The sequence below is a fragment of the Psammomys obesus genome, unplaced genomic scaffold (assembly GCF_907164565.1).
Source record: "Psammomys obesus unplaced genomic scaffold, mPsaObe1.curated_primary_1811, whole genome shotgun sequence".
NCBI classification, from domain to species: Eukaryota; Metazoa; Chordata; class Mammalia; order Rodentia; family Muridae; genus Psammomys; species Psammomys obesus.
The window spans coordinates 28,080,043-28,099,308 of NW_026592118.1; the positions used below are offsets into that span (position 1 = coordinate 28,080,043).

General features: G+C 42.8%; 1 protein-coding gene across 1 annotated transcript in view; it reads left to right on the plus strand.

Moving 5' to 3' along the window:
- Positions 1 to 240: 240 nt before the first annotated feature.
- Cdk14 (cyclin dependent kinase 14) overlaps positions 241 to 19,266 on the plus strand; it is a 529,514-nt gene continuing 510,488 nt past the window's right edge. Inside the window, exons 1-2 of the mRNA XM_055612730.1 lie at positions 241 to 582; positions 7,279 to 7,310. Of these exons, the coding sequence (XP_055468705.1) occupies positions 492 to 582; positions 7,279 to 7,310 (123 nt within the window). The 5' untranslated portion in view covers positions 241 to 491. The remainder of the gene's footprint in view (positions 583 to 7,278; positions 7,311 to 19,266) is intronic.

Sequence of the window (19,266 nt, forward strand, 5' to 3'; positions counted from 1 at the left end):
GCCGCCGGGGTGGGTCCCGCGCGCCAGGCCCGCGGCGAGGCGAGCCGCGCGGGGTCTGCGCGCAGCACCGCGCCCCGGCCCGGGAACTTGTCTCCCGCGCTCCTCGGCCGCAGCCGCCCGCGCCACCTCGGCCGCGCCATCGCTCCCCCCCCACCCCGACCCGCCCCTCGGCGGCCGCGGCCGCGCGGCTCTCGCTTTACAAAGGAGGGAAAAATGCGGCGGGCGGCGGCGCGGCGCGGGGGCCCCCGGGCGGCGGGGATCGCGGCCGCCCCCGGCACCACGTAAGACGCCCCCGCGCGCCCAGCTCCGGCCCAGGCCCGGGCCCCGCAGCCACCCGAGCGCTGCGCGTCGCCCGCGGCCCGCGAGGAGGCGGAGGAGCAGAGCAGGACGAGGCGCCGCCTTCCCCGCGCCGCCGCGCGCCCTCGCCGTTGTCTGCGCTGCGCTGCGCTGGACCAGTTTCGCGAAGTTGCCCGGGGCCCCGCGCCGCCCAGATGTGCGACCTCATCGAGCCGCAGCCGGCCGAGAAGATCGGCAAGATGAAGAAGTTGAGGAGAACTTTGTCGGAGAGTTTCAGCCGCATCGGTGAGTGTGACTCCCCTGTCCCCCGTGCCCTGCCCGGCCATCCCCGCGCTCGCTCCCTCGTCCCCGCGCCCCCACAGCCGTGGCTCCGGGCACCAGCCAGGCAGCTGCCACCTCGGGATGGGCTGCGGACCAAGGATGGAGGGGACGTCGCTGGGGACCCGGGGGAGGGCAGGGATCAGCGGGAGGGCCACCCCTCTTCTCCAGTATCTGGGCTTCATTTGTGGACTGTCTCAAGCCTTCAGCTGGGGTTCCTCCTCCCCGCCAATAGTATCTTTCGCGCCCGCAGTGGACCTGTGAGGAGACACCCGGCCCCCACCACCATCGGGGCTCTGTGGCCACCCAGGTTACTGGCTATTTTTAAGGCGCTTTGGTATTAAGTGTTCAACCAATAATTTAGTTGAAACGTCGACCTGTGCCTGATGTTGTTCAACGTTATCAACCTAAAGGAAGTGGGACAGATACCTTGGGACCTTTTGTTCCGTACTTTGGCTCCTATAAATGGAGATTTGGGGTGTTCAGTTTGTAGGTCTCTGAACCTTCCAGCTGCTGTGAAGTTGTGGGGCCATTTACATACGAATAAGTCTCCTGAACTTGCCCATTAGTACAGTCCAGAGGCTATTGTCTTCTCTAAAGATTAACCAACTTAACAGAGAACAACCAAACCACCCCAACAAGAAGATCAAGGAATGCTTAGGACGCTTAAAAGATACATCCGTGTTATAGGCTGCAGCAAGATGACAGCTGTGTCATGTGGAATGGGTTTGTTAAATCTTGAGTGCTCGTGGTAGAAAGCGCCTGTTAAACTGCAGACCGAACTGTCCTTCACGGTCCTAACTTTCTTTGATACAGGTCAACTGAGCAAAGCAAGGGATTCCTACAAGCTCCCAAGCCAACCCGTCAGAGTGCCCAAGCATACCTTCTGGCCTTTGTTTCCCTGTTATCATGTTAATGCAAGTTAATTAATTAAGCATAAAGGAGCTAATTCCTTAAAATGAAACCCTGATGTGCCAGTGTCAGCAGTCTGTGTCATAGTTCATTGTCCATTCCTGTAAACTGTCTTTAAGCGGGAGGAAACATGAGTAAACATTCAGCCAAGCTTTATTATTATTATTATTATTATTATTATTATTATTATTATTATTATTATTTCAGTATTGTTTGGCATTTTGCTTTTCCTGAGAGCACTATAAGTTATGTGCAGAGGCCAAATCAGTCCAGCTTTACTTATCGCATGTGTTGAATGTATACCGATTCACCTTTCTGTGTTAGCCGTCTGAGTGTGGGTACTACATTCAAACGAAGTTTGAAGCCAAGAGGAGTGTGAGGGTGAGAGTGGGGTGTGGAGTTCTGTGCATTATTAACAAGGACGTTTCAGTGCTGGATCCCAAACGCCACCCAGGCGAGTTCTGGAGTCCATTAGGGCCTGTTCTAAAGCACATTAGCTAGATATTTACTAATGCTAATGATTCCATTGGAGCTCCTCCAGTTTTGTGTTAAATAATTCATTGCAGTTGAGTCTCAGTAAGAAACCAAGGGCATTAATATAAAAATCCTGTATGTTTAAATAATTTTAGGGTTTGATGGCCAATCAGTAAAATTTGGGTTAACTGCAATGTGGGCAAATAGGTATTATAGTTAATTGGGCTTCCTAGATTATTGAGATTTAGTGATGTAAAAACTCCTCTTAAGTTTAACTCTTCTCACAAATCTCTTGTATGATTATGTGGCTTTTACATCCATTCTTTAAAAAAAAAAACAGTACATCCTAGCAAAGAAAGCTGATCATTTCTTGCACTGGAAGAGGATCGTGACCGAGAAGAGTGGCTCTTCCTGTGATATATTGTGAAAGAAAATATTGTCATTTAAAGTGATTTTTGTTGTGTATGCACCAAACCCAGGATCTTTATTAGAAACATCACTACTGAAAAACACATCTTTCTTCTCTGCTTTCCTTCACACTCAGAGGTAGGGAACTCATTTTGATGACTGGAAGGATTCCCCTCACTCCCCCACCAGGAGCAGGAGGCAATGGAATGGTATTTTTCAGTGGGTTCATACAGTTCATAAGCAAGGCATGTGGTCTGTGTGTCAGATGGGATTCCTGGTGTTGTCAGTCCTGGCCTAGTGACCTTGGATAGATCCCTCAACTTTTCCGAGTCTGAGATTTTGTTTTTTTAAATGTATCATTTAAAAAATTTGTTTGTTGGCACTTGGTGAAATGCTGCTGCTGTGTCTCTTGTGTGGTATGTGATGTAGACTTGACAAATGTTTGCCATGTGTTGACATTATTAAGGAGTAGGTCACATGGTTATGACTATACCATAGGTAGGAAACAAGAAAAAGGAAGTGAGTGCAAACTTGTAATCTGGTACCCTGAGAACAAGGTGGATTTTGGAATTGGAGAGTCTTGGTCCTAGCACTTTCTTTTCCTTCCCATCTTGGGCAACTAGTGATTAACTTAAACTTCATCCTCACGTGAACATATTTGTATAATTGTTGTGGAGATTGAGTGAGACAGAATAACACTGTCTGAGCCATCATCTGTCACAGGGTGACGATCAGTCCTGGAAGATCTTGCTAGTATTCCCCATCTGTGTTTGTCCCCCTTACCCACTTTCCTTCACTGAGAGGTCGAAGGATACATGGCTTATTCCTGTTGAGTAGTCCAACATTACTGTATATTTCATTGCCTAGTCTTTGAGGGCCTTTTAAATGTACGTGCCGGCTTTCCTTCCTTCTCTTAGCACTGTTCAGGTGTAGCTTTGTTAAACGGTGAAATGTCTAGTATCATTGTTCAGCCATAAGAAATCACTAATCATTTACCTAGAAAATGATGACAGTTCACACATGCATACAGTACGCAATCAGTGGTTGCTGTTAACAATGGCTTTGAATACAAAAAGTAGGAACGTTTAGTTTGTCACACATCATAGATCATGCTGACCTTGTCATCATCCACCTCAAACATAACTGGTGTGAGGTTACTACATTATAAAATGTCAAATGAAACACGTTGTGTTTCAGGACACAGGGCTCTACTTTATGGCATCTGTTAGGGGGTGACTACAATATAGCCATAGTTTCTTTATAAGATGAATGTAATTGAATTCTAAAGCCAGTCATCCATTTCCACAGTATTTCTGGTTTCCTGTTCCATAGCATCAGTGTGGTAACTTATTTAGGTCACTGTTCTTGTCTTATGGCTGGTTCCCTCCCCTTCCCCACTTAAAATGTCCAGGCTAACTAAGGCAAAAAAAGAACTTAAATGTTAGGTTGTTTAAATGCGCTACAAACCCATTTCTTTTCCCCTTGTCTTTTCCTAGTTTTCAGGCAGGTTTATGCAGACAGAGACTCTGAAGTGTCTGTGTGATTGAGGTCCTATGGACATTCCTTTACACCTGATGGGAATTTTTCCTACAAAAACGAAGTTTATGCTTGATATCTGAGATGAAGCCATGTATACCATTTCTTTAAAGGATGTGGTTGGTGAAAAGAGGAAGCTGTGATTAGGGTGAATTCTTGTGGGTTTGTTGCCTTCTGCCATAGGTAGGTGTGTGTTTCTAGATTGATTTGTCATTGATGAGCCATTCTGTGAAGAAAGAAAAATGTAAAGTGAAGGTTTAACTATTTTAAACGAGCATAGTTTAACTATTGTGCTCTATTTTTTCCCAAAGCAGCTACGAAAGGTTTTAATTTGGGCTTGGGGGTACAGCTCAGTAGGGAGAGCTTGTCCAGGATGTGTGAGGCCCTGAGCGTTGTTCCTAGCATGGGGGGGACGGGACGGTAAGGGAAGGTTGAAGAAGACGGAGTGGATATTAGGGAAATAGAATTTGTGTTTATGGTTCTTACATAAAAAATATATGGTTTTAATTTACCAAAACTCTAGTGTATATCAAGATATGAGGTTCTCTCTTTGCCATGCAGGTAGGACTCATTAATGGCACATATTACCATATACCGTCTGGTGTCAGATATTGTACCGGCACCAAGAATTCGTGAGCAATGTGGCTGAAGACAGGCTATGAAAATGGGCATTGCCAGCCTAAAGTGGCAAATTCCACGATGAAGATTAGTAATGAACATGCCTTTGGAGGACACAGCAGGATGTTGCCTCTGTGCTTGGCAAGGTCCCGGGAAGCCCTTTAGGAGCTGTGTCTGAACTGAGGGCCATATAGACTATCTGATCGTATTAGGCAATTTAAATCTGTCCTTTTGTTAAGCTATAGTAGCACAATCTGCCTGTTGTCCCATGACATCCTTGAGGACAACTGTGGTTTTACATTTACATAAATGATTAATGACAATCAGGGAACATGATCAATAACAAGATGTTGTGTGCATGTTTAGGTCAGAGTTTATTCCTCAGTGACTTGATAGCTATCTGGCGAGGACACCTTTAATTGGTCTTTGTTATCCTATTAGCTGCTTTTTAGGGCAAGGATACAATATTTAGAGGAAACAGTGTCAGGTGTCAATCTAACAATGAAAGGTATCAATTAAGGAATAGACTTTTGAGTCCAAATCTGTTCTTCCCTCTGGTACACAGGGCCTGAGCATATATATCATGCAGGGGAGATTGCTTATTGTTTAGCAAATGCACCTAGAATTTTTTTTTTTTTATTCTGCCAGCCCTTATCTGACTAATCTCGGATCCACCCTTCATGGTTAGGATGCAGGAAACTGTCAGCACTAAGAAGGCAGGAAAGAGCGGGCCAGTGTGAACACCTGAGAACCTTCCCACCTCATTCATTTCTCAACTTCACTCCTTGTTTTCAGTCCGTTGGGATAGCATCGGCTGTAGTACAGCTTTGCTTAAGAAAACACAGCCTAAACTTCCAGTCCTTTTGTAATGTCCACAGTAGATAACATATTTTTAAAAGTTTGTCTTCTGAGTCACAAGTGTTGCAAGGCTCTCTGGCTGTGCTTCATTCACACTTGCTAACTGATTGAAAGATAGTTCTGTAATTGTGTACTCATTTGCTACTTTGACTTTGAAGTCAATGCTTTTCTAAAAAAATAATTTTTAAAGTTGGAGAAAGTTGTTTTATATTATTATGTCACTAATGTTTTGTAATAGCCTTGCCAGGCAAGCGTATTAACTAAAAGACATGCCATTGTTGACTGGGCTAGATTAGAAGTTAAATTCTAGTGAAAATCGGTCAGTAGGAATCAGCTTGGATCTTCTGTCTGTCTTCCAGGTTTAGCGTAAATGAACAATGCTGTAGTGAAAATGTACGTGTGGTTGATTTAAGGAGCAGCTGTTGAGGCTGGCGCATGACTGTCTTTTTAGATTCCATTTAGGAAACTTGTTCTCTAACCAAGAAAGTGGACAGTCTATTATAGATCAGTGTCTTAGGCTAAAAGGGGAAGACTGAAAACTAACTGATAAGAGATTTATCCTGCACAGCCAGCCTGTCTCCTGTTAGCCCACCACAGCTACGTACCTTGGACCTTTTAGAAAGACAAATTTATGATCTGAAACAGAGAGAAAACCTTTCCAAGACTGCTAGAAAGCCAGGCATGGTTGCTCAAGCTTGCAATTCCCAACATTTGGGAAACTGAAGCAGGAGGATTACCCCTAGTTCCAGGAAAGGCTGGGTTAAAGAGTAAGACCTTGTCTCAAAAACCACAGCACACCATACCACAGCACAGCACAGGCTAGAGTGTATACATTTTTTTTTTTTTTTTTTTTTTTTTTTTTACTTATTAGTTTCTGCTTAGGCGCATTAATTTCTAGGAACGTAATTGTGGGACTAACTTGCTTTTCATTGCTTTTATCAGAGGACAGCCTCTCAAGAAATAGATACCCACACCTTTCCAAGCTAGCACTGTCTAGGATAGGATTGTAAACACCTAGGCAGGATTTTGTAGATTTGGAATATTGCTGCAACTGGTAGTTTCAGATGAATTAGCTATTGTGTGCCTCTTCCTTACTGTATAACACTGCAAGGAACTAGGATTTAATGAACTGATGATGTTTGACAACTGTAAGTATCATTTTTCTCTCTTTCTTTAGAGTGAGATAAAATTCCATTTCAAAGGTTAAGTGTATTTAAGATAAATCTGCGGTATTTGTTAGTTCCCATGAAACATTTTGAATGTGTTCTTTTCTTTGGGAACACCACAGAGTTCATACGAACATAAAATTCATTATGTTAAAGTGTGTGATCTATGTCTCTTATTCTACACAGTGCTTATTGGATAATGCTTGGTCTTCTATTACCATGCTTCAACTTTCTTGAGAACTAAACTATCACTTAGACACTATGCAGAATGTTTGTCATCCTAACAAGTGGCTTGGGAGGTCCACAAACCACACAGGAGGAAACACCAGGTGTTTGAGAGGAAATTTGTTTTCAATTACTTTGTGTTCCTCTTCTACTTCCATTAAAACGTGTTCTACAGAAGAGGAGGTAGTGAAAGCTTCGAGCTTTTCTTCCCTATTTTCCAGAATGCTTCATTTACATATTTATGAAAAGTGTTTCACAGAGATGCGTGCTGTGCTGTTCTCACTCTCATTTGCAGCTTTTGTATTTTGTATCACGACATCGACATCGTTATTCAGGTTGGGGTACAGTTTTGCCTTCTGAGATGAAAACACTGTATTGCATCCCCTCCCTTCTGTTTTCTGCTTAGATATTTTGTCTCTTTGGGATGCTTCACAGTAACTCTTTTCTTTCTCTCTTTCTTTCCTAGCTCTGAAGAAAGAGGACACCACCTTTGATGAGGTAGGCTAAATTTCTTCTTCTATCACAAAGGTGTATTTATTTACTGTTAGGCAGGGTCCATAGGTGCTGGTTTTGTGCTTAGAAACAGGAAAAAAAATGTTAAGAAGCAAGTAAGAAAAAAAAACTGCAAGAAACAAGAAAGCACTTGTTTATTTAGTTACCCTGTGTTAGCTTCTAATCTCAGTAATTATTTAACTGAGTTTTGTAGTAATCATCAGAAATGTGTCTTTGAATCAGCAAGCAAAAGACACATGCGGGCCTTTGTGTTGCTGCCTTCTTGCTGATGGCAGTGCTTGAGAAACCCACTGTGATGTGCATGCGTGGGGCAAGTCCTGAGCTGTTGATGAGTTGGACAGCAAAGCTCCTTTGAAGACCTTGGTGAATCAGGGTGTGATGTGTGGATGCCATGGATTGTCTACAAGGCTCCCAGAGGAGAAGGTGACTTTTTCTGTTCTACTTTCCCTATCCTTTGTGGATCAAATGGGTCTCTATTCACTTGCTGCAAAGTAGTTAAAAAAAAAAAAACAAAAACGCAAATTCGTATGTAACAAAGCATTCTGAATGTGATTTTAAAATTGCATTTCTGTGAGATTTTGTTACGGTTTTCAGGGTGTTATAGACAGAAATGTTGAGTTGTAACCATTTAAAGCCAGTCCCCGGTGGCTGCTGTAAGCCTGTGCTCTCTGTGCACAGTGTATGTGGTTACACGTGAACAGAGACGTTTCTACACCCTGAGCTTTCCGCACAGCCCAATGAATGCAGAGAGTAACTCGCTTTGATTGTTAACGCCCTCCGATGCCATGGAAGAGGCTACCATTCCTCCCTCCACTGCAACAAGGAAAGGGCACATGTGCTCACGGAATGTTCCTTTGGCCATGTGCTGGCCCTGTTTCACAGGGAGGGACATTCAAGGCAAGCCTGCAGGCTGCGATTTCTGGATGGGGCTAGTGCCATTTGGTTCTCATCGTTGGCTGCTTCATCGTGGCACCTGTTCTGACTTTCCTGGTCTGAGCTCTCTAAAGCCGTGTCACTGGACTCCAAAGCAACTTTCCCAGACGGTGTTCCTGTAACACCCTCCTAAACTGAATTCCTGTAGGCCTGAAGGAGTAGAAGAAATTTTTCTTTCCCATCCTTACTAGGTAATACAGGGATTTCTCTTACACCCATATTTCTGGAATTTCTACTGTTTCCTCACTAAGATATCTGTTTTCAAGAGAGTATTTTTTTTTTTTTCATGAGAAAGCAGAGTGAGCGGACCTTTTCTTTCTCTATAATTATGGAAGTAATTTAACCCTACATAAAGAGAGACTTAAAGAAAGGGAGAAATGTAAAAGTCTTCAACTGTGTTATTCAGATAAGGCCACTGTTGAATATTCTTGCTTCTTTCTTCAAGTTTTAAAACCATAACCCATTATTACACCACTTTTTTTCCTTTACGACATGACATATTTCTCTGTGTCTTCTTAGGCTCCTCCTAGTCATTGTAAGGAATTAAGAAAACGAACCAAACAAACCCCACTTCTTTTTTTCCGTAGGCAGCGCTGTTGCGTGTGTCAGTTTATTTCGTAGCTGTATGTACATTTGTCTAAGCTAGCGTTTAAACCTGAGGGGCTAGGGCAGAGCAGTGGGTAAACAGTATTTAAGGAGGTTGCAAGGAAATGCTCCTCTGATCTTACTTCTGAAACCCTCTTTGGAATCGGAGGTCTGGGGTTTGCCATTTTCAAAAAACACCAATTTCATAAAATCATCACCAGCTCTCACGCAGTATGTTCCTTCTTTCACGGCACAGAGATATTTCTTTGTTCGCTATTGTACATCAGAACGTCAAGGAATGTTAGACCTGGAAGAGTGGCAGAAACCACCATTTCCCCATCCCAGCATTTCACGAATGAGCACATTAAGATGCAGAGGGCCAGAGCAATTTTCAGCTAGTTAAGAAAGCATGAGGTCATGGTCTGGGGGAGTAGCAGCATGGCAGGCCTGCCTGGGGGTGAATGCTAAGGCACCTAACCCAAGTTGAGCAACTGCTACCTGTTCCACAGGTCTGAAAAATGGTAGTGTCTACCTTTTAGGTGAGTTGAGTGGATGAAATAAATTAGTGTATGTAAAGATTTTAGGCTAATATCTGGCATACTGGAAGTGGCAGAGTTTGCATTATCTGTTGCTGTCTTCACTGATCTACTCTACTTGGAAAAGCTACAAGGGTAGCTAGAAAATAAGGCTATAGATAAGGTTTCATTTCATATATATACCTCTAACATTTCCTGTAAGGCTTCATGTAATGACCTGTGTAGTAAGATGGTGAAAATAATATCTAAAACCCACCATTTTTTTTTTATCCTCCCCAAGGGGATGCGACATTCACCCTTGTTAGCCCCAGGCACACTGCAAGAAGTGTCCGTTAAGAATGAGCAACTGTCATTTAGGGGAGCAGAGAGAGTGATGAGCTGAGAGAAGGCAGCATGGCTTCTCACTGGCCACTTCTTAGCTCTATGGGCAAGTTACGAACTTCCTCAGTCTTGGTTGTTTTCATTTATCAGTCAACCAGTTAGACTGTGCTCTTCAATATGTTCTGGCCTCTTGTGTAGAATTCTAAGTAGCACATAACTGTGCTCACATAAAAGTAAAATCTTACCAACATCCCAGAGGAACACTAAATACATACTTATATAAATGGGAAGTAACAGTTTTTTTAAGGATTATTTTCAGATTGTCCTGGTAGAAGTTTTCTTGAACGTGTGTCTCCTGACTTCCTCTCCTAGTGTTGGGATCTGGTTTCTACAGTCTCTTGGAATTCACTTGAGCCTGGAATCTTTCAGCTTGAGGCTGAGTCAGTTTCTTAGCTATGCAGCAAGGTGTGGCAATTCTGTCCTTACTGTGAGTTTGTGAGCTTCAGGCTCCTTATCACAGGGAGATGCCGGAAGGTGCCTGGGCTGGAGTGTGGGTGCCTGAAGATTCCTTTTAGGTGTGCATAAATGTTTGGCCTTGAACAGAGTAGGAAAAATGTGCATTAGTTATTTATTTACTCTGATCATCAATCAGCCTTTGCTTTGTGTGCATTTATTTGGACTCTGACTTACATAGAAGTCAATTTATGATCTGTGGGTTGAATCTGTAAGTTTTGGATGGACTAGCCAGTTTTAGGATTTCCCAAAACCGATATCTCCCCCTTCAGTTTTAAACTTACTTTCACAGCCATCTGTAGTTTGGATCCTCAGGGTTTGGTGCAATACTTGGCTAAAACGAAGGAACCAAGTGGGTAAATGCTGGGGGGGGGGGGAACCAACTAGACAGAAGGTAGAAGGAAGTTGGTTTCTATCACCATTGTTTTTAGTGGGCATGGTGGTGACACAGTGATCATCTTCCCAGTGTCTGAGATTCTGTAGACCTTTCTCAATGCCTCTGTGGCCACCTTCTTCTTCAGGCAGTAGACCTCCACAGTGCTTTGATACCAAATCTCCATTTTTTTTCTTTGTTGATTCCTTTTGAGTAATTATGGTGCCTAGTGTACAAACGGTGAGAGAATACAGTTATTCACTAATGTAAAATTACCACATACGAAGTCTTTCGAACAGGAGACAAAAGCTCCAGTGAATGTGAATGCATACACGTCAAAAGGATTGGAAACCTCTGACGTTGCGGCAATTATATAGTTCTGTTTTGTGCTGTTTAAAAAAAAAAAAAAAAGAAGCCCAGATGGGGAACTAGAACAAAATGTTGACCCTCCTTGCCTGTTTTTGTGAGAAGTACAAGAACTTTAGTGTTTGAAATGTCAAGGGTTTCATTTGAGTATGGTATGCAAATCTGGATAACTCAGCACTTATTTTTATGGTGAAAAAAGCCCCATAATGTCTGAGCTTTCTAGCTGGGCCTGCTGTTGTCATGTTTGTAACTTCTGAGGATCTCTCAGGACTTATTTTGGTGTTTACTATCAATTTTACTCTTGAAATCCTAGGGAAATGTATACAAAATACATTAAAAAAAACTTCATTAAAAATCATATCTGTGCAGCCACTCCTGATGAGATCTGATAGACTAAGATCAGAAGGAAGGAGAGAAAGACCTCCCTTATCAGTGGACTTGGGGAGGGGCATGGGTGGAGATGGAGGTGGGATTGGGAGGGGAGAAGGGAGGGGTTTATGGGGGGATACAAAGTGAATAAAGTGTAAGTAATAAAAATAAAAATAAAAAATACCATGTTTAGCCAAAATAAAAATAAAAATAAATCCTATCTGTGAGTATGCAGAAGTGTGTTTCAGAGGTCAGCTTACATTGTATGTTTACTGGGATAATTCTTGCAGATAGATGGGGACAGTGTACCTCAGTTTAGCTTCTAGTCTAGAGCCTGCCCCTGTAACTCGTGAAATGATGTAATGCTTGAGATCGCAGGGGCAGCAGTGACTGAAGTCATGAGAACACTGGATGGGGTGCAGGGATGCTCCTGGATCCTGTTTTCCAGCCATCGTGATGTTCTCTCTCATGGACTTTCAGTGTAGTGAGTATATACATGGTGTTCAGCAGGGTTCCTCCCTTCTGGAGCTCCCCCTCACCCAGTTTCTAAAGGGAAGTGGGCCAGTCTCTACTTGTCATGCTCTCATTTCTGCTCTTCTCTCATGTCTTTGCCCATTCGTCCCACTGCCCTGGCCCTGCCCATTGCCCTTCTTTCTTCTTATGGTGGGCATCTCCCTCTCCTGCCAGTGCCCTCAGTGGCATACCCCTTTTCACATCATTTGTAATCTCTGTCAGCCTGGTTTTTGACCTGTCGTCTTCTCCTCTCACCCAGGGGCTGCCAGAAGCTTGGGGAAATCCCTCTGCAAATAAATTTTATCAGTTCCCGTGGCTGCGGCAACCTCAAGCAACTGAAGAGCCCTTCTCTGTGGTTCTTCCTGGCCTGTGTGCTGCTGAGCCCTTCTGCTCCTTGTCTCTAGTGATGCCTTTCACTCTGTTCCTTTCCGAGGACTGTCTGAGCAAAGGGCCACAAACTGGGTGGCTTCAACAACACATATTTCTGGAGATTAGAAGTCTAAAATCAGAATGCTGACACAGTCAGTTCCTTCTACAAGCTGAGAGAGAAGGACCTCTCCCCAGTCCCCTATCCTTGGCTTGTAGATGCTGCCTTCTTTCTGTTTCTTTATGTCATCTTTCCTCAATATGTGTCTGTTTATACCTTTCCCTCCTTCCCTTCCTCCCTCCCCCTCTCCTTCCCTTCTTCTGTTCCTCCCTCCCTTTCTCCCTTCTTTCTTTCTTTCCTTCCTCCCTCCTTCTTTCAGTCTCCCCTTCCTCCTTCCCTCCTTCCTTCCCTCCCTCTCTCCTTCCGTCCACAGGGAGTTACTCTGTAGCCAAGACTATCCTTGGACTCAAGATCCTCCTACCTCTGCCTAGCAAGTATTGGGAATAATTTTCTTCCTTTTCTATCAGGGCATTTTTCAGATTTGATCAGGTGTTCATTCTATTCCTGTACAACCTCCTCTATTAATTTAATTGTATTTGTAACAATCTTTTTTTTCTCCTTCCTAAATAAGATCATTTCAGGAAGTATCAGAGTTAAAACTTAGACTTTTTTTTTTTTTTTTTTTTTTTTGTGGGCACAGATGAACCACCACATCTGCCTTTCCTTAAAGCACTCAGTATTGTTAGGTTTTGACTTCTTCCCCTTCTTCCCCCATGTACCTTGTACACTTCCCTCTGACGTCAGAGGAGGATGTTCCTTTTCTCCTGCTCAGGCCACTTTCTCTTCCCTTTCTCTGGCCCCTGGCCTTCCCATCCTCCTATTCCAGTAGCTTGCATAACTGATTCCTTTCTATATTTTCTGCCTCTCCCTTCTCCTGGCACTTCACTCACCCTCATTTTTTTTCTTTTATAACAGCAGCCCTCTGCACTCTGAGCTCATTTCTCATGCTCTCATTGAGTGTCTCGTCTGTCCCTTGCTTTTGGCTACCCTCTTATTATAGTCACACCAGAGTGTCTGACTCCGCTTTCTGTTCCAAACTCTGCAACGAGATAACCAGCTGCTCATTTAAGTGTTCCTGCCCTTGCATCTGCAGTCATCCTGGTCTCAATGCACACAAAATATTACTAATTCCCCTGGTTTTCTAGGGTGAGACCTTGTTGTCTTAAATTCTCCAGCCCATCATGCGAACACTGGCTTGACTCTTCTCCTTATGTTCTTTTGGTTCCCACCACTAATATGGACACACAATTTCAGGATCTCTTGCCTGGTCTTATGGTTGTCTTCTGGCTGGCTCTCCTGCCCATGGCTTACTTCCAGTTCTAACCCAGTGAGATCTCAAATACAAATTGTGTTCTTCTCAAACTCCCGCCTTTACATGTCTCCATCAGCCATAAGTTCAAGTTCATTGTCCTAATGTGACTTTCCAGGGTTTTTCTTTTTATTTTTTTCAGTGTATTCCGTTTCTGCCTTGAGGTGCCTAGCGGACATTTATTCGCTGTTCTGGGGCCCTCATTATCACTGCTTCTGCTGTGTGTCAGTTCAGTGCTCTGTCATTGTCACCTCCTCTTTGGTCTCATGACTCCATTGTTCCTTCTCTCCAGCAATCCCCAAAGTCTGTGGAGTAATGATCATTCCCTATTTATTTACTCATGCATCTAATGCCTATGGATGTCTGTCTTGTCATGCTCTGGACATGAGCTCACCTGATTCTCTGTCTGGTCAATATTTACTCAAAGAGGTAAATATTGAGTTGTTTGCCAGGTGGCCTTCCATGGCATCTTTCAGTCTCATTCCATCTTACAGAAATATTCTGCTTTATCTTTTTTTCTTTTCCACTGTGGTCATGCCCGCTTACCTTAGATCAGTGTGCTTGCTAGTTTTATGTCAACTTGACACAACCTAAGGGTCATTGGAGAGGAGGGAACCCCAGTTGAGAAAATGCTACTGTAAGCATTAGACTGCAGACAAGCCTGTAGGGAATTTTTTTTTTTTTTAATTAGTGATTGATGGGGGAGGGCTTAGTTAATTGTGGGCGGGGCCACCCCTCAGCTGGTAGTCCTGGCTTCTGTAAGAAAGCAGACTGAGGAGCAAGGCAGTGAGCAGGAGTCCTTCAAGGCCTCTACACCAGCTCCCGCCTCCAGTTCCTGCCCTTTAGAGAGTTCCTGCCCTGCCTTACTTCAGTGATGAACAGTGATGAGGAATTATAAGCCGGTCAAACCCCTCCCTCCCCAAGTTACTTTGGTCTTGGTGTGTCATCGCAGCAGCAGTGTCCCTGACTAAGTCACACAGGACCGTATAAACTATTGTTTGATGACAGCAGAAGTCGTCGTATTTCAAGTTCATGATCTTGCACAAGTTGAAAAGAATCTGAAGTCTTCTTAATTCTCTTGTTGGAAGTTTAGTTAAGTTTTGCATGCTTAAAACTTTCCATGGTTTTTCGACTTCTATTCTAAAAATGTTTGATCGGATTTACCATCTCCCTAATTATGGCAGACATAATTACCATAATTATGTCTCGTCCGGGCCAGTGGCTGGGATGTCTGGGTAGTGCACTGGAGAGTCAGAGAAGCATATGCCACAGAGTGTGACATTTGGGGGAATTAGTTGTCTTCATCTTGACAAGACAAGAGAGCTAATAGACCTTGAAAGCCCACGTCCTCCTGTTTCTGCCTTGAACATCATCGTCCTGCAGCAGGGGCGTCGGCTGCAGCTGTCTCTCCTGTGAGGGGTGAGTGCTCCCTCTCTGACTGCCTTCCTTATTTGTGGATGTGGATTCATTTGTGGAACGCTGACCCTTGACATCCAGAGAGCTCCTTTGGCGCAGAAGTGCGTACATCTTTCTCCAGCACCCGGAGTTAGAAGCGGCTGAGGTAGTCTCCTGTCAGGAACCATGATGACTGGTCTTGGCCAGTCAATGGTGGGGTGTCTCGGGGTTTTCTGAGGAATTGAGTCTGGGGTCTAAAACTTTTTTTTTTTTACTCTCAGTGTTTCAACTATAAAGGTATAATTACAAAACATTTGAACCAGTGATTGCCCTGTTTTACAAACTTATTTTCATTCCTAAAATTAAAAAAAAAATAATTTGTTTATTTATTTTCTTTACCTCCCTATCATAACCCCCTCCTTCCTCTCTTCCCAGTCCCACCTTCACTTCCTCTTCTCCATTCACCCTTCCCCTATTCCCAAGAAAGGCGGAATCCCTAACAACCAACCCACCCTAGCTCATCAAGCTGCATCAGGACTGAGTGTATCCCAAACATATTTTCTTTTTTTTTTAATTTTATTTTTTTCTTATCAGTTACATTTTATTAACTCTATATACCAGCTGTGTCCCGATCCCTCATTCCCTCCCAGTCCCTCCCTCCCTCCCTCATCTCCACCGTGTCCCTTTCCAAGTCCACTGATAGGCAGAACCTCCTCCCCATTCATCTGATCCTCCAAACGTATTTTCTTAAGGCAGTACCAGTACTTCTAAATTTCCTAAATGAGAATTTTCAACGTTTATGACAATAATCAAAGTGATACATAACCCTTGTGAGTCTGTCTTATTTTGTTTGTTTTCATATATCGTTATTTCTCATTATGCTTGCAATTTATTATTTGTTTTTAGCACTGTGCTTTTTTCTTAATACTTAGTTTTATTAAAAATTTTATTAACCACTTCTTTTAAAACATAATCTTGGGGATTTTCTTAAAATGTTTTTCTTAATGATGTGAAACAATGATAGTATTTATTACATGGTAATTTAAAAATAGTGTTTTTCCATATATTTTTATCATTTAAAATTCATTATTTTAATATTTTGTGAGCACAAATGTTTGCCTCCAGGTATACATGTACATCACATGTATGCCTGGTGCCTAGAGAAGCCAGAAAAGAAAGTTGGTTCCCCTGGAACTGGAGTTACAGACAGTTGTGAGCAGCTATGTGGGTGCTGGTACTTAAACCCAGGTCCACTGGAAGAGCAACTGCACTGCTAAGCCATTTCTCCAGCCCTTCATATGTCTTTAAATATCTATTCCAGATTGTACAGTATTAAAAACATATGTATAAAGAGAATGTACTGTAAAAATATTTTTATGAGCAGATAGAAGAGAGAAAGTATTTCAGCAACATACAGTTGTATTTCCAGGAGAATTCATATTTGTCTTCTCGGTTATGAAAATGCTTTTTCTTTTCTTTTGTTTTGAGACAAGGTCTTGCTGTATAGCCCTGGCTAGCATGATATTTACTGTGCAGCTCAGGATGGCGTTGGATTCATAGTATTCTTCCTGCTTCAGCTTCCTGAGTGCTGGGTTTACAAGCATGCACATTACGTCCAGCTTTAAAAAAAAAAAAAGAACACTACTTGTAGGTACTGAAAGAGGCAGAGGACTCAGAAGTGCTGGGATGCTCAGTTCTGTGTCCTTATCTGTTCCCTTTCAGTCCTAGGACACCCATATGTGAAGTGTCTATATGGTGTGATGTTTGGAAAGTATCATCACAGCCAGGGGCCAGGAGTTATAACCCTAACCCCCACTGTACCACAACTCTGTTTTTCTATCACTTTAAATGCTGGAGTGTGCAACTAATCTTTACAAAATACAGCAGATTGATGCCAATCTTTCGGTGTATTTTAATGGCTCTCTGGGAAGGGAAAGAAAGGGACAGAGTTGTAGTTAGAATACCACAAACTTAACACATCCCATGGTTTGCCAACGAGAATGTGTCAATCATGATCTTATCATCCGTAGTGTATGTTTTGGTGGAAACCAACGGAAATATGTACCTATAATTTAGTCCTTGCTCTCAGTCCAGACAGTGACTCTAACTTAGTTATTTTTGGGTACTTATTTATTCTATTTTAAAACAAGATGATGACACCTGTGCTATAAAGCAGCAGTGTCCCCTGGGCAGTGGGGAGGAGAGGTTTTTTTTGCACATTCCCTGAGAATTGAGGTGTAGACCTCTCATGTCCTCTCCTCTCCTCATCATTTGCTGCTGTTGTAGGTAGCCAGAGTCAGTGCTAGGGCTGTTCTTGTCCTTCAAGTGTGTGCGGATGACGAAGATGATTAGGGGCCCTCTTTGAAAATAACCTACTGCTGAAACAGTGCGAAGGAGGCGAAGATGAGTTTTGCCACATCCATGTGCTGTCTAAACGTTTTAGAATTGCTCAACTTTAGAGCATGATTTCTGAGTCATGATTCAGAGAACAGGGATGTGTTAATTCTACGCCATATACCTTTTAATACCAAATTAATATTCCAGGTACCCTAACCAAAAGAAAAGCTAACTCGGGAAATTATTCTATGGTTGACAAAAAAGAATTTTTGTCGTTTTCTTCAAAACATTTTTATCATTGACCTGGATGAGTTGTAGATAAAGATAAAGAAGAAATAAAGATCGATGAGAGAAAGTTGTTTGTTAGGAATTGTCACTCACAGCATGAATTACAAATTCTTTTGTGCTGTAGGTGCTCATTTATTTTCAGTCTTCAGCTCCCTAGCTCTCTTTACATTGCTTTCAAGTGAATGTGATGGAGAATGTCCTGCAGTGCTCACTTCTCTCTTAAAAGCCAGACTATTAAGTCTTACAAATGAGGATCCTTGGGTCATTAGATATTGGGGTTCAGGTGTGCAAAAGGCTTGATAACATATGGCCTGTGCCAGATGCCTTAATTGAGTTTGGGACTTCCCCAGGAGGTTTGCATGACTCTGTCTAAATGATGTGTTACATGTGCAACCAAAGGTGCTTTAGTCATACGGAGAAAAAGCAAACATGTACTTTGCAGAGGGCACAGCAGATTGCAGTGTGTACCACATTAGCTTCTGAGCAGTTGTTGCAAAATGAAAATATGACCTCACTTTTGGCGGAGCCATTTTGACTATGTTCTGCATTCCCTGTGTTTCTCTGACTTCATTGTCTGGAGTCAGCCTCTGCAGTAACATCTCACCTGCATGGTTACCATGTGACATAAAGGCATACAGACTGTAAAGAACCCAAAGTTCCCATAGAGAAGCTACCTGTTTGCTTGAAATCCTAGCATTTGAATAGTTTTCTACCAAGGCATGATGTTAAGTATTAGTTTGATTTTATTTTTTCAGTGTGTGTGTGTGTGTGTGTGTGTGTGTGTGTGTGTGTGTGTGTTTCTTCTCCTCCTCCTCCTCCTTCTGGTTGTTGTTTGTTTTAAAGAGACAGATTAAAAATAAAGATCATAAAGTTGTATAGATAGGGAGGTGAGTCCCTATCTGGAAGAGACACATGAGCAATGTGGGTTGTAAGAAAAAAAAAAAAAAAACTTTTCAATGAAAATGAATGGAATTCTGCAGTAAAGAGGACATTACAATGGTTTACGTCCTTATTCTATTTTATATGTATGTGCATTTGCTTTCATGAACTTATGTGTCCCATGGGCATGCAGGCGGCCGAGAGGCCGGAAGAGGGTGCAGTCCCCGGAACTGCGGTGACATGCTGTTGTGAGCCGATATATGGGTGCTGGGAACTGAAGTACTCTTAACCATTGAGCCGCCTCTCCAGCCCCAACAGGACAGTTTTTGAGCCAAGGAGCACCCAGCTTATTGAGAAGAAACCAAGACCCGAAGACATGAAACAATTACATCAATAAAAATAATATTGGAGAGAACCCAACTGATTAGATATTGTGAAGTCAAAGGGCTCCCTTTCCTAATTTACTCTTTACATCTCAGATTCCAGTTGTAAATCTATTTTACACTATGTTCATATTGTTGTTTTTGTCTGGGTTTCATTGAGGATTGGATAGAGTCACTTGGTGAGTCACGCTTGATCCTTTTAGTAAGATTTTTGTTTGGTAGTATTTATGGCTATGCTGTAGCACTCTGAAGATGCTGGAGGTTATAGATGGTTAGTTATTGGGTGGCGGCTGCAGGATTTAGAGACTGGGTCAAAGTCGGTAGCTGATGAGTGACGTCAATGTGTGTTTTAACTGGAAGGTTCTGAAAGCAGTGTTGGAACACTGAGTGAAAATTGCCTTCATAGGACAAAGC